General features: G+C 41.1%; 1 protein-coding gene across 6 annotated transcripts in view; it reads left to right on the top strand.

Moving 5' to 3' along the window:
* Positions 1-27,215, top strand: part of LOC121290443 (inactive N-acetylated-alpha-linked acidic dipeptidase-like protein 2) — a 999,957-nt gene that overhangs the window by 835,567 nt on the left and 137,175 nt on the right. For all 6 annotated transcript variants that reach the window (XM_041210891.1, XM_041210883.1, XM_041210898.1 and 3 more), the window contains one exon: positions 8,935-9,081. In XM_041210891.1, the coding sequence (XP_041066825.1) occupies positions 8,935-9,081 (147 nt within the window). The remainder of the gene's footprint in view (positions 1-8,934; positions 9,082-27,215) is intronic.

Here is a 27,215-nt window from a genome sequence, read left to right as displayed (position 1 = left end):
AATGTTGTGAAAGTAACCTCTCTACGCAAATGCTGTGAACAAAGCCTTACACACCATCAGACGAGAAAGCAGCTGTGAGGTTTCAGTACTTATTGGCATATTTCCCTGTTATATCTTAAGTCCTCCTTTGCCGATGTGTCTTACCTTGTTTGTGTTGGCAAGTTCAAGAGAGCTCGTGCTCACAGTTAATTCCAAAAGCCACGTTAACACTGTTCTAATTGAACAATTGACATATTGAAATTAGCAACCCACCTTTCCTGAGGGGGTTGCTCTCATGATGCTGGGCAAGCTGCAGTTTAATGCCAAAGTCATACACTGTCTGATCCCACCTGCTACCTATACCCATACACTCCTGCAAGTTAAAATTCAGCCGATAGTCTCCCTCTTTTTCAAACCCATTTGTATTTGCAGCCATGAATCAGCCAGTCACTCTGTATGAACATGTTGTGTTCGCATTAGGCCGGTAAATTCCTATATAATTGATATAAATTGTGTATTCTTCCATTTAGCTAGTTCCTAAAGGGAATGGCTAAGTAGAGGTTTTGTACAGCAAGGTTCAACAATCAGTCTGTCACTAAGAGGTGTATTGTATTGATGGGTCAGTGGACCACCCACACGCATATTGAATTTGGGATCCAACAACATATAATCTTAGGGGGAGTTCTGCAAAATGTTGTGCAATGTGGTGAAGGGAAGGCAAGAAAATTTTCTTTCCTTAAAAGGCCATATTTGGCATGTATTGTTACAAGCTTTTCAGTGTAATAAGAACATAATAAGAACATAAGAAATAGGGACAGAAGTAGACCATTCAGTCCTTCGAACCATTCTGCTCTGCCTTTCAATAAGACCATGGCTGATCTGCTTGCGTTTCGAATTCCACATTCCCATCTACCCCTGATAACTTTAGATTCTTGTTAAGTGAGAGAATCAATCTACTACTGCCTTAAAAATATTTAATGACTCTGCCTCCACCGTCTGATGAGATCGAGAATTCCAAAGTCACACAACCCTCTGAGAGAAAAAAATTCTCTTCATCTCTGTCCTAAAAGGGCGACCCCTAATGTTAAAACAGTGCCCCCTCGTTCTGGACTCACCCACAAGAGGAAACATCCTTTCGACATCCACCTTGTCAAGGCTGTTCAGAATCTTGTACACTCCAATTATGTCACCCCTCACTCTTCTAGACTTCAGTGGAAACAAGCCCAGTTTGCCCAACCTTTCCTCATAAGACAACCCACTCATTCCAGGTATCAATCTAGTAAACCTCCTCTGAACCACCTCCAACGCATTTACATCCATCCTTAAATAAAGAGACCAAAACAGTATACAGTATTCGAGGTGCGGTCTCACCAATGCCCTGTATAACTGAAGCGTAACATCCTTACTTTTATGTTCAATCTTTATTATTAAAAAGGATAGCATTCTATTATTTACCTGCTGTACCTGCATACTAACTTTTTTGACTCATGCAGCAGAACACCTAGATCCCTCTGTACCTCAGAATTCTGCAGCTGTTCTCCATTTAAGTAATACTCTGTTTTTTGTTCTTCCTGCCAAAATGAACAACTTCATATTTTCCCACATTAAACTCCATTTGCCAGATCTTTGCCCACTGACTCAACCTATCTATGTCTGTCTGCAAACTCCTCATGTCCTCTTCACAGTATACTAGCTATCTTTGTGTCATCTGCAAACTTAGCTACCATGCCTTCACTACCCTCTTCTAAGTCATTGATGTAAATTCTAATAAGTTGAGGCCCCAGCACAGACCCCTGTGGGACTCCACATGTCACATCCTGCCAATCAGAAAAAGACCCATTTATGCATACTCTCTGCTTTCTGCCCAGCCAGCCAATCTTCTATTCATGCTAATATGTTACCCCCTATACCATGCGTTTTTATTTTGCATAATATCCTTTGATGTGGCACCTTATCAAATGCCTTCTGGAAATCGAAGTACAGTACATCTACAGGCTCCACTTTATCCACAGCGCATGTTACTCCTTCAAAAAAAATCCAATAAATTGATTAAACATGACTTTCACAAAACAATGCTGACAAATATATAAACAATATTGTCATGCTATGTCTCTTACTAATTCGCGTAAACCCTGAAATATTATTGTGGAATAATGAAATACAGATATGTTTGAAATTCTTCCTTCCATTATTTCAACAGAGATGTTAATGTATTTAAGCATTTACAGACCTTTTAGATTTCATTATTTAGTGACTTTTTGGGTTCTTCCAATGAGGAACAGAAACCCAACCCTGTATATATTTAAAAACTCTGTCTTTATTTCTATTTCTTGTTTTCAAACTGGACTTTTCTGCTGAACAAGGATGATTAAGATGGTTGACCCTCTGTCTGGAAATTGTCCCCAATGGTCTTCAGAACAACAGAATTCTCTTCTCAATTTCGGGAATGTCACATCTCGTTATGACTTATAACAGACCACCCGGGATTATTCAGACCCATTTCAAAGGGAGCTACAGGAATGACATTTGCGTTTGATAAGCCAACTTTGCTAGTGGAATCCATAGGTCTGCTGAGACAATAGCTTCCCAAACACCGGGCCCTCAATATAAATGACACCCATTTCAACCCATGATGGCTGAGACATTATCAGTCCTGAAAACAAAGCCAAATTCCAGATGCTGGATAAATGTCCTTTGTTGAAGTCACTGTGGAGAAGGAAAGTCACATGATCCAAGACTCTGTCCTGTTGAGCAGTTTAATATTACTATTCTGAGCTGTGCAACCAGTCTGCCGTTTAACACCCAACTGCCCACACAGAAGCAAGCTCTGTCCACACCGAAGCAAGCTCTGTCCACCGGCCCATCTAACCTGACTCTACTGGAAGATTTTGTATCCTCGCCTACAGGACTGATGCAATCTCTGCATGCCCACTTCATCTTGCTGCATCAACGTCACCTGAAAAAGCAAATCTTATAACACCAGTCTTCAGCCAGCTGACCATTGAATGCCTACGTGAAAGACTTCCTCAGTGGACTCTGACTTTGGGACTCTGGAACATGCGTGAACCAATATTCATTAACTCTGTGGCGTTTGTACTCTCAAACCTCCTTTTCTGTATCCCCCTCCCCCTCCTTTACTGTGTAAATGTGGAATGGGACGTTGCTAGTACTACTTTTTGTGGGTTTAGAATGTGGACAATAAACTAACCTGCTAAGTCACTCTTAACTCAAATTTGCCATGGGATTATTAGTAAAATTGGATCACACAAAAACTTGAGGGGTTGGCAAACTACGCTACCGCTTATTCTTAAAAAAAAGTCTAATTCAAAACATCTTCTGTTTTCAGACAGGTAGTAAGAGGAAAACAGTACTGTTTGAACTGACCCCTTGCTGCCTGTAACACATTCATGAGAAGCAGGTCAACAGTGAGTAGCAGAAGAGGTGTGTGCAGAGGCTCCAGCTGGTCCTGGATGAAAGTCAAGTATGCTACATGACCCTTCTAACTTACTTTAGGATAAAATTGTCCTTGTATTTATATAACACCTTTAGTAAAAATGTCTCAGTGTCTTTTAAACAATGAAATACAAACAGAAAATGCTGGAAATACTCAGCAGGTCAGGCAGCATCTTTGGAGAAACAAAGTCACATGTCAGGTCAATGGTCTTTTGTCAGAGTTTTTATTACCGGTTCCCAGCATCTGTAGTGTTTTGCTTTCATATTAGCATGTTAAACAATTAATTAGGAAGTTCTCACCTCTTGTATGCCACTTTAAAAGAAAGAATTTCACAATATTTGGATTGTGTTGGTAAGCGTTTGACTCCATATCCATGATATTGCAAGGGTTGGAAGAAGGATTGTCTGCACTGTAATCTGCTAGTAGGCTGATACAATACCAGCGGTGAACACAATCTATATGCATATCAATTTATTCGGCTTTCCTGGTAAATTCTCTCTGTAACTCTATTACAAATTTGGTGGAACTGTTCAGAATAGGCCAGGATCCACATGTTCCAGGTCATGACCTAACCTGGAATTTCCCACTTGACTTCCTGAGAGGCAGAGTATCGGTCCATCCCTTCCAAGGCCACTTACATGGATGCGGGCAGGCACACCCTGTATGTGTGGAATTCCTATTTCCCCTGACCATAAAGGACTTGGCTTAAGTCTGGAGGCATACATCATCTCAGAAGGACACAAATGGTTCTTTGTCTAAGAAGTGGACTAAATCCTGAGGAAGTGGAGAATTTTTAAAAAAACGTAATATCTGCTCCTTTGCTATCGGACCAAAGCGGGGGCACAGAAGAAGTTTCTCCAAGCAAGCGATGGAGAACATCTGACATCCGAAACCCACACACCCACCTAGGAGAGTATCTCATCCCCAGTAACTGCAGCATGGGATGCATTTGGAAGATAGGAGGCCAGAGCTCCCTTGGGAATGGCAGGCGCAGTCAGATTGTCACTCTGCTCTTTTTACTTACTTAGTCTGGAGCTGCACATTTCTGATCTGAATTTCCAACCCTGGCCTGATAGAGATGTGCAGCTTAGCAAGTCCTCTCTGTGCAGGGCAGCAGTGTCAGGGGGAAGGATGACACAACCCCTTTTTACAGCACTAGCTGCTGTAAAGAGGGAATGTTTAAAGGTCCATCCACCTTTTAGAAGCCAGGGAGAAGGTAAGTGTGGAAGGTACGTGGGTGAGGGTGGTTGGGGAGGTGCGGCTGGGTAGGGTGGTCGGGGGGAGGGGGGAGGGTGGTCGGGGTTGGGGAAGTTGGATAGTCGGGGGTGTTGGCATTGGACATGCTGGGTGGCCAGGGGAAGGGAGAGTTGGGTACTTGGAGTGGGGTTGGAGATTCAGGTGGTCAGGGCAGGGAGGGAGGGTCATTAGTTGGGGGTTGGTGGGGGTAGGGATGGTGGTTGGGGGTAGAGGGTACTTGCGGTGGTGGGGGTAGTCAGGAGAAGTAGGCCTGTAGTTGGAGGAGAGATGTTGGGAGGGTGGTCAGAGGGGTGGGGAGGGTGGCTGTGGGTTGGGGGTAGTCAGGGGCAGGAGGATGGTTGAGGTCAGGAGGTGGGGGATACTTGAGGGGATGGGGAGGTGGTTGGGTAGGTATAGGGTGGAGTTGGTGGAGAGTGATCTGGTGGTGTGGGGGGGATCCAGTGGGGGGTTTGGGGGGGTCAATATAGTTATCCAGGAGTTAGAAGTAGATTTAATTCTTCCAACTTTTCCTGGGTAACTATTTTGCTAAATAAGTGGGAACCAACCAAAGTCTCTGATTTGTATTGGAGTATTGGTCGATTCCCGGCGCAGGGTAATTGTTCATGAAACTTCCCAGGCAATTCCTGTGCAGTCCATGCATGGGGACATCCAGTGTGTCCCCCAGTGCATCCTCTGGGGTACGACCCTCCGGAGATCAGAATGTCTGGGCCAGGATTAGCCTGCATGCACGCAAGTATCAGGGCATCTAAATCCCTGGAAAGCTCAGTGCTTCAAATGCCATCAACCCCCATTGCTGTTCCCTCAGTTAGGAGAATATTTTAACAAAGGGAATGCGAGGAAGCAGAAAGTTGAAGTTCGCAAATCATTTGAGCTCTTTAAAAAGCTGCAGAAAAGCACATTGATCTATCCTACCATATGCATTGTGATTTTGCTTGTGCTTGAGTATCACGGCTATTCATTCACTAAGTAAAAATAATGCCACTTGGAATAGTTGTAGATTGTCACTCTTCAAATACATTGAAAAGAAACTGACAAAAAAGCTTTTATTAAAAGTACACCAAATTTGACCCTAGGCAGTTGTTAGTCACAAGGTAAAGCAACTAGCAGCTCTTTAACTATAAATATGCCAATAGTCTTTTATGGTCCTAAGCTGTAGAATGCACAAGAAGCTCTTTGCAATGAGTCTCTTCTTAATAGGTTTCCCCAGCTGCAGTGATTTGTGTGCTGCCAGTGGCTGCTGCTGAAAACTGTTCACTGTTCCCCTTCTGCTAGTGCTACAAAAAAAATGTTGATATCTTACCCACCCTTCGCACTAAAAGCTGCTTTTGTAACTAAACCATTGTTAGCCCTAGCTGAGAAAAGATATTATGTGGATTGTTTTTTTGACAAAGCCTTAGTGACCTTTAGTAAGCTAATTTCTGTAAAAACATGGCAGCATGAGAGCTAAGATCACTTATATCAAGGTCCATGTTTGATGAGTTTTCAGTACTCTATCTGTGCACCAAATTTACAGATGAAGCTCCTTCCAATATGCCACTCTGGGAATCCTATCTTCTGTTTTTGCTTTTCCAATTATTGCAGTTATTGGGGATTCAAAGGTTAAGAGTTCCCTCCACAGAAAGTAGCAGCATTCAAAATCAGAATAATAACATTGGAACAGTGCTGGGGATAGAATCCAAGACTAGTATTTGGACTGGAGAAAAGAAAGAAGAAAACTTGAGAATGATGCTTAAGGAAAGAGAAGAGAGTCCAAGAGCTTGTTACAGAGTGCGAGAGAAGAAAGATTGTCAGTAGCACTGGTGGGGGAAACAGAGAAGGCTGAGAAATGCACAGTCCCACAGATGAGGGAGAAGAGAGGGAAGTATAATCACAATCTTGGTAGGAAGAGAGAAATGATGGAAGGTCAAGAGTGCCATGCCAGTGGGGGAGAGGGAGTAACATTGGTGGGTGAGAAAGGAAGTTCAAGAGCAGTACTTGTGGAAGAGAGGATGAGGATAGACCCTAAGAACAGTATTTTTGGAAAAGTGAGGAAAGCCCAAGTGACATTTGGTGGTAGATGACAGAGGAAAGCCAGCGAGTGGAGATGGATTGGATACAGAAAGAGAGAGAGCAAAGCCCTAGAATGGCACAGGAACAGCAGAAGAAGGTGCAGCCTAACAACTGACCTGGAGACTGAAAAGAGGCAAGCTTGAGGGTATTCCACTGACGTTTTTTGCTCTTGACTTTCTCTGTAACAGAAATTACAGAAAGGCACTGTCAAAGTCATCTTGTTGAGTTGCTGCAGTGAATTCTTCTATTGTATTAATTGGGTCCAGTAACAGGGCACAAATTAAGCACACTGCTCTGTACAAATGGTGTTGAGATTTTTCTGTTGCAGTTGAATCCCGGCAAGCATTGAGCATTCTGTCACAGTCCTAACTTTAACATTGGCTACAAGAGCAGGGCTAAATTACCACAGTAGTGATATGGTTGGTCCAGTTAGGTTTCTGGTCAGTGGTGACCTCCAAGGTACTGATGGTAGAAGATCTGACCATGTTGGTGCCGTTGCAGGTCAGGGGAGATTGCTGGGTTTTCCCTGGTTTCACTATAGTCAATAAAGGCACGAATGTTGCCTACCCTTTGTTACCCATATTCTGGGTGTTGTAGACTCACATGGGCTACATAATTATATGAGGAATTATTAATGGAATCATCAGTGAGCAGCCACACTCCTGATTTCATGACAGAGAGAAAATCATTCATGAAACAGTTGAAGATGGTGGACTGAGAAATCTTCCCTGAGATACATTTGTTGCAATGTCCTAGAGCTCGAACTAGTGACCTTTGACAATGGGAACTACCTTCCTTTTTTTTTCAGGTATTACTCTAGCCACTGGAAGGTTTTCCCTTTGGCTCCATTGAGGTCAGTTTTACCAAGACTCCTTGGTGACATGTTCAGTGGAAGCTGCCTTGATGTCGAGGGCAATTACTTTTCACCTGCCTTCTGGCATTTAACTGGGCGAAAGTATGTTTCTGTAACCCATGGGTGCTGAGTAGATAGAGTATTTTTGTGAACTGGAGAGTGTTGGAGGGAAGTGCATCTCTGGTAAACTTGTGGGTGTTAGAGGATACACCATCAGGGTTGCAGACAGCATTTGGACGATGTATGTATAAATTTAACTTTGCTGACTACAGCCCTGACTATGTTTAGTAGGACTGGGTTCAAATGCCCTTTCTGTTGTTAGGAAATTTTTCCTTACCAGAAAAAAAATGAACTATTTTTTTTCCTCATGTTTTCATGGACATTTTCCCTACTGAAACAATGTTGGGTATACAGGCAGCTTAATCCTGTGCCTTCATGCACTTATGGACTTAACTTTAGGGAGCTTCTGGTGCAATGTCAGATTTTTTGAAGCTGTTGGTCAACTTCTGTCAAACTGCGATGTGTGCAGTATGAAAGCCATGGACTGCTGTAAAATGGAAGAAAGGTTTGTATGCGTAGGCCAGGATTTTACAGCCCTGCTTGCTTGGTGGGATATTATGGTTTCGCCAAATGGAGATTTAAATGGCTCACCACATCCATCGGGGAGAGAGACACCGGTGGGACTGTAAAATCCTGGCCATGGTTTTCATGGTTTTGTTTATCAATTTACATTTGTTCATTTCTCTGTTAAGCTGAGACCGAGAGGACAATATATGCGTTAAGTCATTATTGTATTCTATTTAAATTAAAAACTTGAAACATTAAATGAAAAGAACTCTGGTCTCTATACACTTCCATGCATACTTATTTGGTGAGCAGCTCAGAAGTCTTGTCCTTGTATATAAAAAAGACCTTCTATCGTAAAAGACCTTTCACAGTGAAAGGACTTCTGAGAAATTAAACAATAACTACTTTGTGCCTTGTCTTTCGTATTGTTAAAAAAAAGTGGTATTTGCTGTGGAATTATCAATTGTTCTTATTTTCTGTTGCCATGGCAAAACCTCAGACTTAAAGATCTATCAGCATAGATAGTTTCCTTCAATTTTCAAGCCTCATGTCAGATATAGACATACATATGAAGCAGTCACCCAATTTTTAGAAGAACATACTTAGTGCCCAGAAATATCAGTCATTCAGGAATTTAGAACAGTTAGAAATCTGTGAATTATTCATATAAAATTTGGCATTGCTCACATGGATTTAGTTCAATTTCTGCTTATGTTTACAGTTGCCAGAATGTAGCATTCAAATCCAACACATTTTGCTTTTTTTTATTTTGCAGAGGTTTTCTTTGAACTGTACAAGCCAAGAAAATTGTTCAGGAAGAAAGATCAACTCAGTGCAGGTGGAAGGAAACAGTGATTTCTTTATAAATCATCTTGGAGTGCCAACTGTTCAATTTGCATATCAGGAGACAAAAACGTCAATGGTAATTATTCTTTTTGTGGTTTGACTTGTGCTGCTTGGTTCATTGGATCCCACAGGAAGCCAGTTCATGTCATTTCACAATTTTGCTAAATATCCTCCAGGAAGTCAATTTATTGTGCAAATGGTTCAATTGGAAAAAAACATAGTATAGTTTATTACCTTGCTCTATAGTCTTCACTTCCATTTAGTGGGGAACCAACTGCAGTGAAATGGTGAGTTGCGTTCTCCTGTTTTACTTCTATGTTTTGTTTTCTTAAATACATTGGGATAGCTGTAAATTATGAAGATTTGTTTGTTCGAACATACACTTAGAGTTTAAATTGAGTAGCAGTTACATATACATAACATTGCAAACGTTTTACTTTTTCATCTGTAACTATTCCTTACATTCTATGAAATGCTTTGCATCCCCCAGGCTGGAGCTTCCAATCCCCTGGATTACCCTGCTCTCAGATTCAGTGTAAATCATGGCATTGAGTTTAATTTGTGGTAGTCTCTTGTGTATTGTGGACAGAAGTTCTGGAAACCAATTAGCGGAAAGATTGTGGAACTAACAGTACACTGCTGTTTCCCACCCACCTGCACACCGAACCCTGACACCTCAACACAGGAATAGATTCAGGATATTCTAGTTGTATTAGTGTAATGAATGTGGCATTTTTGAAATGGTGAGCAGGCGGTGTACAGCTATACTGTCTACTCGTGTAGTTTGTAGGTGTTGCTAATATACACTGACATACCAACCTTTCCTTTAAAACAGGAAGATGCAAAACTGGAGCTGTCTGTTTGGATAAACACTGGGTTGAAATTAGTTTTATGCAGTATCTCAAAATGGAATAGCGAATTAGAACCTGTTTTTGGAGCCTGTTTTGCACTTCACCCAATTTTCTTTTCTAAAAGTCAATGGAAGAGAACATCAGGCAGAGTGTAATCAGGCTGTCAATATGCTGACTTCTGCTTTGTGTTACAAATTTCAACCATCTTGTAATTTAAACTAATGTAAATCCTGGGACTGCATCAAGCTTCTTTTGAAAATTTGAAGTTCTGAACAAATATTATGTATTATTCCTCTCAAAACTGTGTCCTTTGACAGAAAATTTATAAACCAAATTCATACAAATACACATGTATGCAGTTCAGCTTCACTGTTAATTAATGTGGATACACTGTTGCAGTGCATTGTGAACAGTATACTGGCATGATCAATCACATTCAGTCATATTGCAGCTGATATGTGTCACAAACACGATCTTTTTCAGGTTTTTTCACTGCTGACAATTTTATTTGCATTGCTATGACATCTAGAGGGATATACTAGATGTGGTGAAGCAGTAACATCAAGTGTGCAGTGTAACTGTGTCATTGAATAAAGAGTCAGTTCTTAAATCAATTTTGATATCTCAGGGAAGTCCATATTTTGCCAGACTTAATTAAATCTGAATAAAATATTAAATGTTCCAAGTCTATCCTCCTCCTCAGTAAAAGAGGAGAGCAATATGTTAGAATGTCCTCTGCGATTTTAATAAGTTCAGATTTATTTGCTGTGCATTAATTTTGTGACATTCTGGACTATATTTAATGTCAGTATATCAACAGTGACAACTTGCATTTATATCGCAGCTTTGTAGTCAGACATCCCAAAGTGCTTTACAGGTACAATTTTCAAACAAAATTTGATACCAATCATTATTGAATATTAGGATAGGTGATCAAAAGCTTGACCAAAGAGGTAGGTTTTAAGGAGGAAAGAGGGGTACTGAGGCAGAGTTAATAATGGAGGGAACTCTTGAATTTAAAGACCAGGCAGCTGAAGTCACAGTCATCAATGGTGGAGGGATTAAAATTGGGGATGTCCAAGAGGCCAGAATTTGAGGAGCACAGATATCTCAGAGGGTTTTAGGGCTGGAGGAGATAATGGCGGAAGGGAAGAGCGAGGTCATGTTCAGATTTGAAAACAGGGGTGAGAATATTAAAATTGAGGCATTGTCAGACCAGCCAATGTAAGTCAGGGAGCAAAGGGCCATTGGATGTGAATTGGAAGAAGACTTGATGCGACTTAAGATAAGGACAGTAGAATTTTGAATGACCTCAAGTTCATGGAGAGTGCAATATGGGAGGCTGGCCAGGAGAGTATCATAGTGGTTGAGGCTAGAGGTAACAAAGGCATTCTTGAGGTTTTAGCAGCAAGTAGGCTGAGGCAGGGTTGAATAAACAGACAATGTAACCAAGATAGAAATAGATAATCTTGGTGATGGATAGGATATGGGGTCAACAGCTCATCTGCTTATCACAGAATGTGGGAGTTTCTGGTTTCAATTCCAAGGATATTTCTTTTCCCTTTGTGTTGAAACAACTCATTAACCCTCAAGTGTCGAGATCTGAAATTCAAACTTTATCTGGCCAACATTTACAAGGAGTGTAGTAACTGAGCTCTTTATCCACAGTCATTAAAAGGTGATCTTAGCGCGCAGCAAAGTCCGATAGCAACTGCAGAGAAGCCAACTATTTACAACTGCAGACATTAAAGACTATTTAACAGGACCACAGTCTAGAATAGAGCTTGTGCAACAAACTCAGTTGGAGTATTTCTCTCAAATTCACAGACTGTTATTATAGAGGCCTTGATTTCCATTCCCCAGTGGGCAGACCTAGTTTCAACATACTGGAGATGTTTTGTTGTCTGCTTTACTGGGCATGCTAAGAAAGGAAAAGTATGATAGAAATCGGCACCTATAACCCTGCTGGCTCTCAGTGTGCTGCCCAAACCAGTCCTCTTCAAATGACAGATGTAGCGAAAAGCGTGCAGGCCAGACATCCCGACCACAGTAGTGGACATGATTAAGCTAGCTGTTGCGCCATTATATGACCGAGCACAATCATAGAATTGTTACAGCACAGAGGGAGGCCATTCAGCCTGTCAAGTTCACGCTGGCTTTCTCTAAAAGCAACTCAGCCAGTCCAATAACCGTGCCCTTTCCCTATAACTCTGCCGTTTTTTCTATCTCAGGTGCTTATCCAATTCCTTCTTAAAAGCTATGATTCAGGCAGTGCATTCCAGATCCTAACTACCCACTGTGTAAAAAAAAAATGCTTTCACATATTGCCTTTGGTTCTTTTGCCATTCAAATCTGTGTCCTCTGGTTCTCAACACCTCAGTCAAAGAGAGAGGTTGTTTTTTATCTACTCTGTCTAGACTCTCATGGTTTTGAACACCTCTATCAAGGCTCATCTCAGCTTTCTCTAAGGAGAACAGTTCCAACTTCTCCAATCTATTCTGTAACTGAAGTCCCTCATCCCTGGAACCATTTTCAACAATCCTCTCTAAAGCCTTCAAATCCTTCCTAAAGTAGTGTCAAAAGCTGAACACAATACTCCAGTTGAGACCAAACTGGTGTTTTGTAAAGATTCATTGTAACTTCCTTACTTTTTGTACTCTAGACCTATTCCACGCCCTATCTATGTTCTCTTGAAGTCTATTACTGTCCTGCTTACAGTTCACAATTCTTCCAAGTTTTCCAACATCTGCAAATTTTGAATTTGTGCCCTGAACACCCAAGTCTAAGTCAATATACATCAAGAGAAGGCCCTATTACAACCCTTGGGTAACCCAACTATATGCCTTCCTCTAGTCTGTGAAACAACAGTTAACTACTACTCTTTTCCCTGTCACTCAGCCAACTTTGTTTCCATGCTGCTACTGTCCCTTTTATTTTATGGGCTTCAATTTTGTTGACAAGTCTGTTATGTGATATTTTATCAAACATCCTTTGGAAGTTCATGTACAAAACATCAACTAAATTATCCTCATCAACCCCTTTCCATGACCTCATCAAAAAACTCAATAAGCTTAATTAAACACAATTTGCCCTTATCAAATCTGTGTTGGCTTTGCTTAATTAATCAATATTTGTCCAAATAATTGTTAATTTTGGCCCAAATTATTGTTTCTAAAAACTTTCCCACCACCAGGATTAAACTGACGATCCTGTATTTGCTGTGTTTATCCTTACAGCCTTTTTCTGAACAAGGCTGTAACATTGGAAATTCTCCTCAGGCATCAGCCCTGTACTTAGGAGATGAAGATGATCCTCACTTCCCTTAGCATCCGATGATGAATCCCATCCTGTCTTGCTGGTGACTTAAACACCTTTAACACAGCCAACTTTACTAAAGTCTCATCCTTATCAATTTTAGCCCATCCAGTATCTCAATTCCCTCCTCTTTCGATACAACTTTGGCAGCATCTTTTTCCTTATGTCATGTTCCAGTATATTATAGACTTCCAATAAGTACTTTATAATTTTAAAAATCACAAAAAAGGCTACAGAAAATGGCTGCCTTAGAATCACTTGACTTTTCTCGTGGATTGAAACACTCCCCTGTCTCAGGGAACAAAAGGAACTTTCCAGACTGAGGTTGGCTCAACACCTTTCCTGAAACTAATAAAAAGGGTCATTTCAATTTGAATGGGTCATTCAGATACAAAGACACCAGCTGTCTCAAACTCTCAAGTTGTGAAAATCATCACACAGGATGTATAATAAACCTAGCCACTTACCTTATTTGGAAAATGACTTTTGATTTGCAACAGACAGCCATGTTTATTGCCTGCTTATAAAGACTCCAGTGGAAACAAGTCCAGTTTGTCTGACCTTTTCCTCAAAAGACAACTCGCTTATTTCAGTTATCAATCTAGTAAATCTCCTCTGAACTGCCTTCAATGCATTTATATCCTTCCTTAACTAAGGAGACCACAGCTAGGATTTTCCAGATCCGCTGCGGGAAAGCGGCACCCCAGCCAGAAGTCCATTGACTTGCGGTGGGACCAGAAGATCCTGGCGGTGGGTGGGTCCGGAAAATCCCGTCCCACAACTGCACATTGTATTTGAGATGTGGTTTCACCAATCCCCTGTATAACTGAAGCATGAAATGCTGACTTTTATGTTCAATCCTTCTCTTAATAAAGGATAGCATTCCATTAGCCGCCTTAATTATTTGCTGTACCTACGTGCTAACGTTTTGTGACTCATGCAGCAGAACACCCTCTGCAGCTCGGAATTCTGCAGCTGTTCTCCATTCAAATAATACTCTGCTTTTTTATCCTTCTTGCCAAAGTGAACAACTTCACATTTTCCCACACTACACTCCATCTGCCAGATTTTTGCCCACCCACTCAACCTATCTATATCTGTCCACAGCTTCCTCATGTCCTCTTCACAACATATTTTCCTACCTATCTATGTGTCATCTGCAAATTTAGCTACAATGCCTTCACTCTTCTCATCTAAGTCATTGATATAACTTGTAAAAAGTTGAGGCCCCAGCCTAGACCCTGTGGGACTTCACTCGTTACATCCTGCCAATCAGAAAAATACTCATTTACGCATAATCTGTTTTCTGACAGCCAGCCAATCTTCTATCCATGCTAATATGTTACCCCCTACACCATGAGTTTTATTTTCCACAATAACCTTTGATGTGGCATCTTATCAAATGCCTTCTGAAAATCCATATACAGCACTTCTACAGACTCCCCTTTATGCACAGCTCCTGTTACTCCTTCAAAGAACTCCATTAAGTTGGTTAAACATGATTTTCCTTTCACAAAACCATGTTGACTCTTCCCAATTACCTTGAGTTTCTCTAAGTACCCAGCTGTAACCTCCTCAATAATCGATTCTAACACCTTCTCCACTACAGATGTAAAGCTACCTGGCCTATAGTTTCCTGTTTTCTGCCTCCCTCCCTTCTTGAATAGAGAGGTTATATTTTCTCCTTTCCTGATGGAACCTTTCCAGAATCTAGTGAATTTTGGAAAATTAACACCAACGCATCTATCACCTCATTAGCCACCTCTTTTAAGACCCTAGGATGAAGTCCATCAGGATCCAGAGACTTGTCAGCCCACAGCTCCATCAGTTTGCTCAGTAGCACTTCCCTAGTGATTGTAATTTCACCACATTCCCTGCTCCATTCAACCTCTTGATTTATAGCTATTACTGGAATATTTTTTGTATCCTCTATAATTAAGACATCTCTCACATATCAAACATACTGATCACAGGTAGTAATATAACACAAGTTCTGTCCACAACACTTGGCAAAGACAGATTTAAAGTACTCATGTAGTACCTCTTCAATTTCTTCTGACTCCATGCATAGATCCCCTTTTTGGTTCTTCATCAGCCCCACCCCTTCTCTTACTATCCTTTTACTATTTTTATGCCTAAAGAATACTTTTGGATTCCCCTTTATGGCAATTGCCAGTCTTTCTTCATACTCTTCCTTTGCCTCTCTTATTCCTTTTTCACTTGTCCTCTGAACTTTCCACTGGTGCTCACTGATATTATCAGCCTGCAATCTGTCAAAAGTCTCCTTCACTCCTTCATCTCTCTCTCCCTGTCTTTTTAGCATTCAGGGAGCTATGGCTTTAGTTGTCCTACCTTTCTGCTACATGGGAATGTACTTTGACTGTACCTGAAACATCTCCTTTTTAAAGGCTGCCCATTGTTCTGTTACAAAAGGATGCAGAAGGTCACCTCAATTAACAGAGGCCATGGACAACCAACTGCCAAATACCTGACATATATCTATCCTTAGAAGAGCGGAAGGATAGATTCTAGTGCTGGCATAACATGGCCACCAAGAAGAAGTGATGCTAAGCCAACAACAGAAATCACTTCCTACCATTGGTATCCAGGAACTTCATTTTAAATGACACAGAATAAGGTAACAGCCTATATTGAACAGGGTCTATGGCAGATGATTTAGTGCAGAAGCCAATGTTGCTTTTGCCAGTGCACTATACACATGTGGAGGGAACTGTCTGTTGATTTAGTTGAGTGAAGATCTTATAAATGTGAACCTAACTTATGGTTCTAGCAGTCTACAACATTTCTCCAACAAAACCTCTTCAGGATTCTTGCCTTTGTCTTACAGTACTCTCACTTGAGGGTAGTTGCCCTTCACCATATGCTCCACGCTTATACCTCTCTGGGTGTCAATGGAATATCCAGCAGGCAATGATGATCTTAAATACTATAACAAGTTGTATGGAAGGTGGTCATTAGCCGGTTAAAACATTGAAGTGCGGCTTCGGGAATCCAATAATGGTTTTGATAATCATAATGGCTGTACAGACCTTATGTATTGGTGCTCTGCTGCTGTTATTTGTGGCTGTGTCATAGGTGTTGAGTCATCCTTGTACTTTTCTTCATTAAATAATTCTGTTGCTGACTTAAATGATGGTAACATAACTGCTACTTGGGAAGTAGGCATTAATTTACCTGATCCTGTTTTCGTATTATGCTTGAGTGATCGTATTACTGTACAAGCTGGGCTGCCTGTCACACGTCCAGGAAATAAAGGGTTGAAAGTTAAAACTAAGATTTTTTTAAAAATTAAATTAAGGAAATGTTTTCATGAAGTAATAAGCCTACGGGCAAATAGACTGAGTATCCAACAGATTTTATTCAACAATTCAATCAATTACCCTCTTTCACACAATTATTTTAATTAATGATTTTAATCCCGTGAATATGAAACACAAATATCTAAATTGGACCCAAAAGCATTATTTGAAAAAAAGAATTCTTTTCACAATGAATTCATTATCATTTGCTTTACTTGGCTTGACTCTAGTTTAATTACATTTACTATTTTTACTATATGGTTTCTACCGGTCATTCTCTACATTCTCATTGTCACCAACAAAATCTGCAGGATCAAAATCTACATCTACACCTATTTTCTCAAGGCATGTTAAAACTCTGAATATTTCATTGGTGTCAAAGGCAACATCTGTAATATCACTCTCTAAATTTTCAGTGTTTGTTGAAACATTAAATATTTCATGATGGACCACATTAGAAGCTCTTCCTTCTTGAGCCAGAAGAAGGAGATTTCTTGGTGATCCTACTCATCCTATATTTTCTGTTTGTCAAGAAGTGTTTCCATTTTGTTGTTCACATAAAAATAATATTCAGTGGGTCAAGTGGCTTACTTAAGGATCACAATTGTACTTTGCCATTTGTGCAACACATTTAAGGTGGCTCTTCCCATCTTTTTGTATCACAACCTTCATATACCTCTGATCTGCTGCCGATATCATATCCTGGGTCTGACTCAATTATGATGAGGATCATAGATGAAAGTTTCCTTAAAGAGTCTTGGTCTCTTACTTGTAGCACTGGCTCTTCCTACACTCTGTCACTCTGTCAGTTTCTTGCTCTAGCCTGTTCATCTGCCCGTTCTCTAAATGCTGCCTGTCGTTTTCTGTCAACCTTTTGCCTTTTTGCTCTAGACTCTTCATCTTCCCTGGCTCTGCGTGTCACCTGTCACTTTCCCTTACCAACTTATCATGTGTAGTATCTCAGAACATAACTTACGTGAAACAAATAAACTATGAGAAAAACTACAAATGAAAAGAAAGTTGGGGATTTATGATGTAAATTTGTTGCATTCATTCTTGGAAGATTGGCTAAAGCATGCCTGGGTTATAGTGTGACTGGGGACACCGTATATGCAAGGCTGCAGAATTGCCTGCTAGGAGACCTAAGCCCCCACCCCACCCCACCCAGGTGGGGTTGGTTAGATGGTCACTCTTCTACGACATCCCCCTTGGCCCATGGTATCAGCCCACCAAGTTTAGTTGAGATTGGCCCAAGTGTGTGTGTGTATATATATATATATATATATATATATATATATAGGATTATCAATCCTAAGTGGTAAAATACAATTTTAATTTTAAACAAACATTGCTATTCATCCTGATGTCAGTTTTTATTCCATTTCTATTCTATTTTAGTTTTGTAGTATTACTTTCTCCACCTAATATGATTAATTCTTTCCCTTCTATCCATTACTCTTTTCAATCTTTAAACGGCTGCTTTCTTGCGATTTTTACCATCTGATTCGGAAGTGAGAGGATATTTTGAAAACTAGACTTTCATTGGTCAATTGTCCAGGCAATCTGGCTAGATCAGTATGTGATATATCTACTTATACTAAATTCAGCATGTAGGGCACGCATTTCCCTGATGGTCACTTTGCCCAACAATCAAAGCAATCATATTGCCTGTAGGACCAGCTGTACCTGAAGGTGGCACTGTGATAAAAAAAATGTTTTCAATGTCTAGGATGTCACACTTTGGCTGGAATTTACTCAAGCTTTTGTTCCAAGTAGAAGTTGTGAATATTCTGGTAGGGAAACATTGCGACCACAATATTTTCCCCCTAAATGTTTGATGGATTTATGTATCCTCTGCTGTTTTAAAAATTAACCTTGTATATAAACAGTTTAAGTGGAAACTTACAGTTTTGCTGATGTCATTTAAAGTTGAGTTATAACTACTGGACTTCCCCTTTAACCTTCTTTCCTCTGTCCCTCCAACTGTTACTCAGTTATGTCCCAGCCTCCCATCCTTTAACCCTGGTTGATCTGCACAGCGTGATTGGTCTTGACTCCCTTGTGTTTAATGTCACGAGAGATTGAATATTTTGTACATAAAAGCACAAGGAACCATAGCAGCAACTAGATAAGTAAACTCTCCACATTAGCAGGTCCGGCAGCATCGGCAGAGAAGAAGAGAGTTGACGTTTCGAGTCCTCATGACCCTTCAACAGAACTGTTCTGTTCTGTTGAAGGGTCATGAGGACTCGAAACGTCAACTCTTTTCTTCTCCGCCGATGCTGCCGGACCTGCTGAGTTTTTCCAAGTAATTCTGGATTTTGGATCTGTTTTGGATTTCCAGCATCCACAGTTTTTTTGTTTTTAAACTCTCCACATTCTCTGGTATTCAACAGCAGCCAGATAAGTAAACTCACCAGAAGGATTTCCGTTCTTTTCACTTTGCTGAAAAGATTTCAGGCCAGTTTTAATGTATTGAGTATGATACATGTAATGTCATTTTGTTCTTGATGGCTTCAATGCCCCTCTTTGTGCGAATTGCAGAATTTAAAAGTACAATATAGCCCTGATTGAATGAATACTGGTTTAGCAGTTGTAGCTGTACAGCAAACTTCTTCTGGAAGTATTTCAGTGAAGGGTAATCAATATCTGATAGCAGTAGCAGACAATAGACATAATACACAAAATTGACATCTCATTCAATTCATTAGATTGGTGCCAAAAATATGAAAATCCAATCTAGTTGTCCATACCTTTTAGAAAATACCTTTATAACCACAAAACATTTCAGAGTTCACAATTCAAAATGAAGGAGACAGTAACGAATGAAACACTGCTATAAAATACCACACTATTCTTGCACAGCTCAGTTATTTTGTGTTGTTATCTACTTTCAAACTAGCAGAATCATCCCCATTGGTGCAATTAGGATAGGCTAGGTTCAGAACATTTGGTAATGTACAAAACACCTAGTCCTCACTGAAACCCTGCTATTCTCATTTTCTGTTCAAAGGTTATCACCAATGTAGATTGCCCTCATCCATTTTGTAAATAGCTTAATTTAAATATTTGTGATACTTAGTGAAGTCCCTGCTATTGTTTCTGATTCAGATCACAGCTGCTGTGTGCGCAATCATTACTTAGGAACAATAACTTGGCAACTATAGGAAGTATTGGTTTTCTTTGGAAAAAAAAGCACTGAATGTTTTTGGAACTTACCAAGTTTCTAAACGGGGACTTATACTTGTACCAGTTTAGAAAATACTCCAGATTAAATTTTTGATCATGATGAATATTTATTTGCTCCATGAATAGAGGCATAGAGTAAATATGTAAGGACATTATGCTTAACCTATAGACCCACTGCAGTCTTGAGTCCAAATCTGAGCACCACAGTTCAAGAAGATATCAAAGCCTTTTGAGAGGGTGAAGAAGAGACATCAAAATTTTGCCAGGGGTGAGTGCTTCCGTTGTGTGGAGAGGCTTGGAGAAACTGTTTTGTTCACCTTAGAACAGAGAAGGTTAAATGGAGATTTATAGAGGTGTTCAAACTTGAGTGCGTTTGAGTAGATAGAGAGAAACTTTTTCGACTGGCATTGAGAGTCTGTCATGAGAGGACACAGAATAGGTAATTGGGAAAAGAACCAAAAGGTGATGGAAATAGATCCAACAGCAGCTTTCAAAAGAAATTTGACAAATGAAAGCTTTGAATGACCATGGGAAAAGAGCAGTGGAGTGGGACTAATTGGATAGCTTTTTCAAAAAGCCAGTACAGGCACAAATGGGCTGAATGGCTCCCTTTGGTGCTGCATGATTCTGTAATAAATGTAAGTTGTTGTTGTAGCCCTACACCCTCTGAGATCTCTGTGCTCCTCCAGTGTTGGCCTGTTGTTCATTCCTGATTTTAATCACTCTGTCATTGGTGGCAATGCCTTCAACTGTTTAGACCCTGAGCTTTGCAGTTCCCTTCCTGAACCTCTCCACCTCAACTACCTATCTTTCCTCCTTCAAGCCGCTACCTAAAACCTACCACTTTGCTTTTGATTATCCTGCCTTAGCATCTCCTTATGTGGTTCTGTATGAAAGCCTGTCTGATAGTGCTCCGGTGGATTGCCGTGGAACATTTTTACAATGTTAAAGGTGCTATATTAATGTAAGTTTGTTATTGTGAATTATATTTTAATATTTCAAGCACTTAATGTAGATTCTTTGAAATGGGACTAAAAATGACATTTTCTGCTTGAGTAAAAATTAATATCACAATAAACTCAAATTCTAATCTAGGCTCTAGAATATAATAAGGTCAATATACAATTAATCTGCAAAGCTGTTTTCTGCTACACATCAAAAGGCATAAGAACCCATAATATTCATGAAAACAAAACAAAAGAAAACAGATGCTTCTTGATTAAGGCCAAGGCAATAATGACAGGATCATATTTAGTCAAAGAACAGCTGCCTACTAATGCCAATCGCTGAATTGTGTATAATTCACTCCATCTACAGGAGCTTTTAAAAACTAAGATTGCCCACATTTACTATAATTCTGCAAAAGAACATTAGGTGAACCAAAATACACGTACAAAATATTCTTATAATCAAACATTAAATGAGTGGATAAAGAAAATTTAGTGCTGATTAGTTAGAGGCTTTTAAAATTCTAAAGAGTTTAAGAAGATTATTAAAAAGCATAGACTGAGTAAAGGCCATTTGGCTCATTGAATTCATTTATCCGATAGACCATTAACAGTCCTTTCTTGCTATGGACAATCTATTTAGATTAATCATAAAGCCACAGATGCTGGCAGCATAAATGTGAGGCCATTTGGCTCATTGTTTCTTTCATTGTTTCTGTTTTCTAGAGAAATCCCAAACTAGTCCAACTTATTGCTCTTTCCCCATAGCACTACATCCTCTTCTGCCTCCAATAAATGCATGTGTAAATAAATTTCACCTGACCTCACTCACTCTTTCACCTCACTCTTGGGGCGGAATCATCCCAGATTTGCACGAAGTGCGGTAGCTGGTGAGAAAATGGCCTTTTACCCGTTGGCCGCAATGGCAGCTTCTCAATATTGTCCCAATTCCACCTCATTAATTATGCATTCCCGGGAAACATGCCATTTTGATGGCGGGTGGGGTCCTCGCTGCTTCATCATGCCGGGCATCACATCTAAAGTACATCTGCATGCACACCCCTCAGTGCTTCCAGCCGAGGTCTGCTGCACAGAAGACATGGCCCCAGAAGACAAGAAGACTGCAGTGCTCAGTTTAAGTGATGCGTCCCCCAAGCGCCTTTTGGACATTGTGAAGGCCTGCCGTGATATTCCCTACCCCCGTTCTGGCTGCACGAGGGGCAGCAACATTACCACTCTGGCTTGGTAGGCGATGAAAATGGTGGTCAGTGCCAATGCTGCACAGAAGAGGTTTGCCATCCAATGCAGATAGAGGATGAATGATCTCATCCGTGCCATCAGGATAATGCAACCATCTCATCACACTAAACTCACACACTCAAGTCCATCAGGCATTCACTGGCATCTCACTCACTGCCAGCTCAAGGGGCATCACAACTTACTCTGTCACGCACATACATCTCATCTGGCCTCATCTCCTCTGGAGACTGCCTCCCTTGCCCTCCATGTTGCGGCCACTTGCACAAATCAACATGTGCCCCCACACACACCCTGGGATACCCTCCTTCCCCGGTACAGCCCTCGCCCTGTGACCTATTCCCTTGCCTGAGGCCACTTGTTCCCGTTCCCCAAGCAAGCCCTAGCCCTGCAGCCATTGAAAAGCCACCCACGTCTTATGGCTGATCTGGTAGTTAGAGACCTGCCCGTGAGCCCCCCCTAAAAGTGGTGTGCTGCTGTCTCCAAAGGCTGACATTGATGACTGTGAGTGCTGCCCTAAGCAAGTTAGGCAAACAAACCTTGAAGTTCCAAGTGAAGTGCAGCCTGCCAAGAACATGTCTTATATATGCTGTTGTGAAACACGTTGGGGTGTTTTCTGGCTGACATGGGTGGACGATCTGCAGAAGGGGAAGACGATTACGGCGGGCTGGCCTCACAATGTTATGCAGATCTATTACAATGAGGTTCCCGACATCCGATAGCTGGAAACATGGCCCGCAATTGATGGGCCGGGTGGACGATCGCAAACTGGTATCACGATGTCGTGAAACTGATCTTTGGCCTTCTTGCCATATTGTTTGCCCACGGCACCAAACACTCCCAACACCAGCGGACACAAAAAATTATGCCCTTGGTTCTAATTTTAGTATGATGATCAATAGTGGAAATACCTACTAGGTTGTTGATTTTTTAAACAAAATGCCCTGGATAGGTTCTGGTATCCTGTTTGAAAATATTCTGAAAACTCTTATGTCACCTGCTCTCAGCAAAGAAATGCATTCTAAAAATGGCGGAGATGTGAGTGTTGCTATTTATTGCTCATTCCTAATTGCCCTTGAGAAGGTGGTGGTGAGCCGCCTTCTTGAACCGCTGCAGTCCATGTGGTGTAGGTACACCATGTGGTTAGGGAGTTCCAGCATTTTGATCCAATGACATTGAAGGAACAGCAATATAGTTCCAAGGCAGGATGGTGAATGACTTGGAGGGAAACTTGCAGATGGTGATGTTCCCATGTGTCCACTACCCTTGTCCTTCTAGGTGATAAAGGCTCAGGGTTTGGAAGGTGCTGTCGAAGAAGGTTTGGAGAGTCGCCTTAGTTAATTTTGCATATGTACACATTGCTGCCACTGTACATCGGTGGTAGGGAGAGTGAATGGGGTGCCAATCAAGCTGGTTGCTTTTTCCCGAATGTTGTTGAGCTTCTTGAGTGTTTTTGGAACCACATTCATCCAGGCAAGTGAAGAGTATTCCATCATACTCTTCATTTGTGCTTTGTAGATGGCAGACAGGGAAGTTATCATGGAAAGTGACTAAGTGCTTGCAAGATGGACTGAAAGAGCAACCAAAAAATAAGGCGAGGAGTGGAATGGCCAAAAATGCATTCCAAAAAAATGTAAAAGATTACGATCAACTGAAAATTCGCAATGAAAACGAAGCTGAAAATCCTGGAATGCTACATTACACCAATTTTGATATACAGAAGTGAGCGTTGGATGATCACTGAAGCAATGCTGTAATTGAGATTGCAGAGTTATGGTTTTTGTGGCGAATAATGAAGATATCTTAGACAAGTCACACTACCAATGAAGAGGTGCTAGTAAAATCTGAGACCAAAAGAATACTGCTGATCAAAATCAGGAAGAGATAGTTGGAATTTCTTGGGCATATAATAAAAAAATCATGATTTGGAAAGCCTGACACCGATGGGAAAGATCAATGGTAAAAGAGATTGAAGTAGACAAAGAACAATCTTTCTGAAAAGCCTTGCAAACCGGATGAATGTACCACCAATGAAAATGATCCATGGACCCAAAGCAAGGTTAACATGGGAGATCCATGGTCACCAATGCCCACTTAGGACACGATACCTGAAGAGAGAGCGAGAGAGTTGGCAGACAGACTTTCTAGCTACATAATTCCCAACCTCTGATCTGCTCTAGTAGCCACAGTATTTATATGGCTGCTCCAGTTGAGTTTCTGGTCAATGGTAAGCTCCAGAACATTGATAGTGGGGGATTCAGCAATTGGAGTGCCATTGAATGTCATGGGGAGATGGGTTAGATTCTCTCTTATTGGTGGTGGTCATTGCCTTGCACTTGCTGGCTCGAATGATACTTGCCACTTATCAACCTTGGCCTGAATGTTGTCCAGGTTTTGCTGCATATGGTCATGGACTGCTTCAGTATCTGAGGAGTCACAAATGGTACTAAACACTGTGCAATCATCAGCAAATATCCCCAATTATGATGGAGGAAGTTCATTGATAAAGCAGCTAAAGATGGTTGGGCCTAGGACACCACTCTGAGCAATTCCTGTAATGATGCCCTGGGACTGAAATCATTGACTTCCAAAAACCACAATCATTTTCCCTTGTGCTAGGTACGATTTCAACCAGTGGAGAGTTTTTCCCTGATTCCCATTGACTTCAATTTTGCTCAGGCTCCTTTATGCCACGCTTGATTAAATGCTGCCTTGACATTGAGGATAATCACTCTCATCTCAATAGTTAGTAGTTACATTATTTGCATATATGCATAGAGTTAAATGTAAGGTATGTTAAAGAAAATCACTTCCATACGCACTAAGCTGAAAGTTGGATTATTGATATTGGGGGATTCACATATGTAAAATGCTCTATTTGATTTTTGGAGATAGAGTTTTAATTTCCTTTGTCCCACTCTATTCCTCTTGTTTGCCCTTCGAAGCAAAGGTGACCACCTTTATCATCAGAGGTATTTGATAGGGTTCAGGTGGGGGTACGTAGGTTACTGCTAAGGCCAACCTGCATGTGGAATTCTGCTCAAATAGAACAGGATACCACAGATGATTGAGTTTTGGACAAGTTGCTGGCTTGGGATTTCATCTCCTTGTGTTTACTCGGTTTGTGATATGCGCTTGCTCTCAGAGGAGGCCACACTTTTTTTTTTTATTTGTTTGTGCCAGGTGCAGCAATCCTGGGTGAGCTTCTCCCAGGACATGGGGTCAATATCAAAACTCCTAAGTGAAGCTTTCAGAGTGTCCTTGTTGTGCTTCCTTTGACTGCCATCAGAGCACACCCTAGACTCAAGCTCTCCATAGAATATTCGCTTTGGTAAGCAGGTGTAAGGTATTCTGGCTACATGACCAGCTCAACACAGCTCTGACTGTCTCAATATGGTGTGAATGCTTGGCATGCCAGCTCAAGTGAGCACCTCAGTGTCTCGTATTTTGTCATGCCATCTGATCTTCAGAAGCTTCCAAAGGCAGTTCATTGAAAGTGGTTGAGCTTTTAGGCATGATGCTCACATGCATAGAGCAGAGTGAGCAGGACTATTGCTCTATAGACTTTCAGTTTGGTAGGCAGAGTTTTTCTTCTTCATTCCCAAATTGATGTTTGAAGTCTGCCAAAGGCTGCACTTCCTTTGGCAATTCTTGCACGTGTACCATCATCAATATAGATAAGTGTGCTGCTGAAATAAGTCAACTTATTCCCCGCTGACAAGCTCTGGTCACAGACTGAAAACCAGGGCTCGGGGTAGGACTTTCCTGGAGCAGGCTGGCACATTGCATGAGTTTTCTTCATGCCGATCGTAAGGCCAAAGTTGTCGCATGCATTGGTGAACAAATCCATGCTATGTCCAGTTCTGAACCAGCAGCTAGTGCACAGTCAACAGCAAACAGGAAATCATGAAGTATCTTCTTGAAGACCTTGGTCTTTGTCTGGGGTCATCACAGATTCCCATCCATATGATCTGATTTTGATGCTAGGTTCAACATTATGGAAGGCACTGGAGCACATGGCAGAGAAAGAAACATGCTGAAGAGGGTGGCACTAGCTCACTGCCTTACTTAACTTCATTAGTTAATGGGAATGAATCAGAAGACTCACTATCATCCAGGACATGCACGAGCATGCCTCGTGGAACTGTCAACCCATTGTGATGAATTTCTCAAGGCAAACAAATGTCTCCATTGACTTCCAAAGGCCCTCACAACTGACTGTGTCAAAGACCTTGCTTAGGTCAGCCAAAGTGGTGTAGTAGTCCATGTTCTGTTTGTCATTTCTCCTGGAGTTGTCTAACTGCAAACACCATATCAGTGGCTCCTCGACCTTTTCTGAAACGCTCTGACCCTCCTGGTCAAGATGTTGCATGAAGCTGTTCAGAGAGATTCTGATGAAGATTTTTAACAGCGATGGAGAGGAGTGAGAGTCCTCTATGATTGTCGCTATATTGATCAGTTACATTCCAGTTGTACAGGTGAACAATGGAGGCATCATCTTGTGGAATAGTTCCTTACTCATACATAGGCTGAAAGATTTCAGTGAACTTCTTAACCAGGCATTGGCCTCCAGCCTTGTACACCTCAGGTAGGATTGCATCAGCTCCTGGAGTTTTACCGCTAAACAGGAATTTGATTACGTTCAAAAACAAAAACAGAATTACCTGGAAAAACTCAGCAGGTCTGGCAGCATCGGCGGAGAAGAAAAGAGTTGACGTTTCGAGTCCTCATGACCCTTCGACAGAACTTGAGTTCAAGTCCAAGAAAGAGTTGAAATATAAGCTGGTTTAAGGTGTGTGTGTGTGTGGGGCGGAGAGAGAGAGAGAGAGAAGTGGAGTGGGGGTGTGGTTGTAGGGACAAACAAGCAGTGATAGAAGCAGATCATCAAAAGATGTCAACAACAATAGAACAAAAGAACACATAGGTGTTAAAGTTAAAGTTGGTGATATTATCTAAATGAATGTGCTAGTTAAGAATGGATGGCAGGGCACTCAAGGTATAGCTCTAGTGGGGGTGGGGAGAGCATAAAAGATTTAAAAATTAAAAAAAAAAAATGAAAATAGGTGGGAAAAGGAAAATCTATATAATTTATTGGAAAAAAAAAAGGAAGGGGGAAACAGAAAGGGGGTGGGGATGGGGGAGGGAGCTCATGACCTAAAGTTGTTGAATTCAATATTCAGTCCGGAAGGCTGTAAAGTGCCTAGTCGGAAGATGAGATGTTGTTCCTCCAGTTTGCATTGGGCTTCACTGGAACAATGCAGCAAGCCAAGGACAGACATGTGGGCAAGAGAGCAGGGTGGAGTGTTAAAATAGCAAGCGACAGGGAGGTTT

This window comes from Carcharodon carcharias, chromosome 2, assembly GCF_017639515.1.
Source record: "Carcharodon carcharias isolate sCarCar2 chromosome 2, sCarCar2.pri, whole genome shotgun sequence".
Taxonomy (NCBI): domain Eukaryota; kingdom Metazoa; phylum Chordata; class Chondrichthyes; order Lamniformes; family Lamnidae; genus Carcharodon; species Carcharodon carcharias.
Note: the sequence above shows the minus strand (reverse complement) of the source record. Positions and strands in the feature narration are given on the sequence as shown.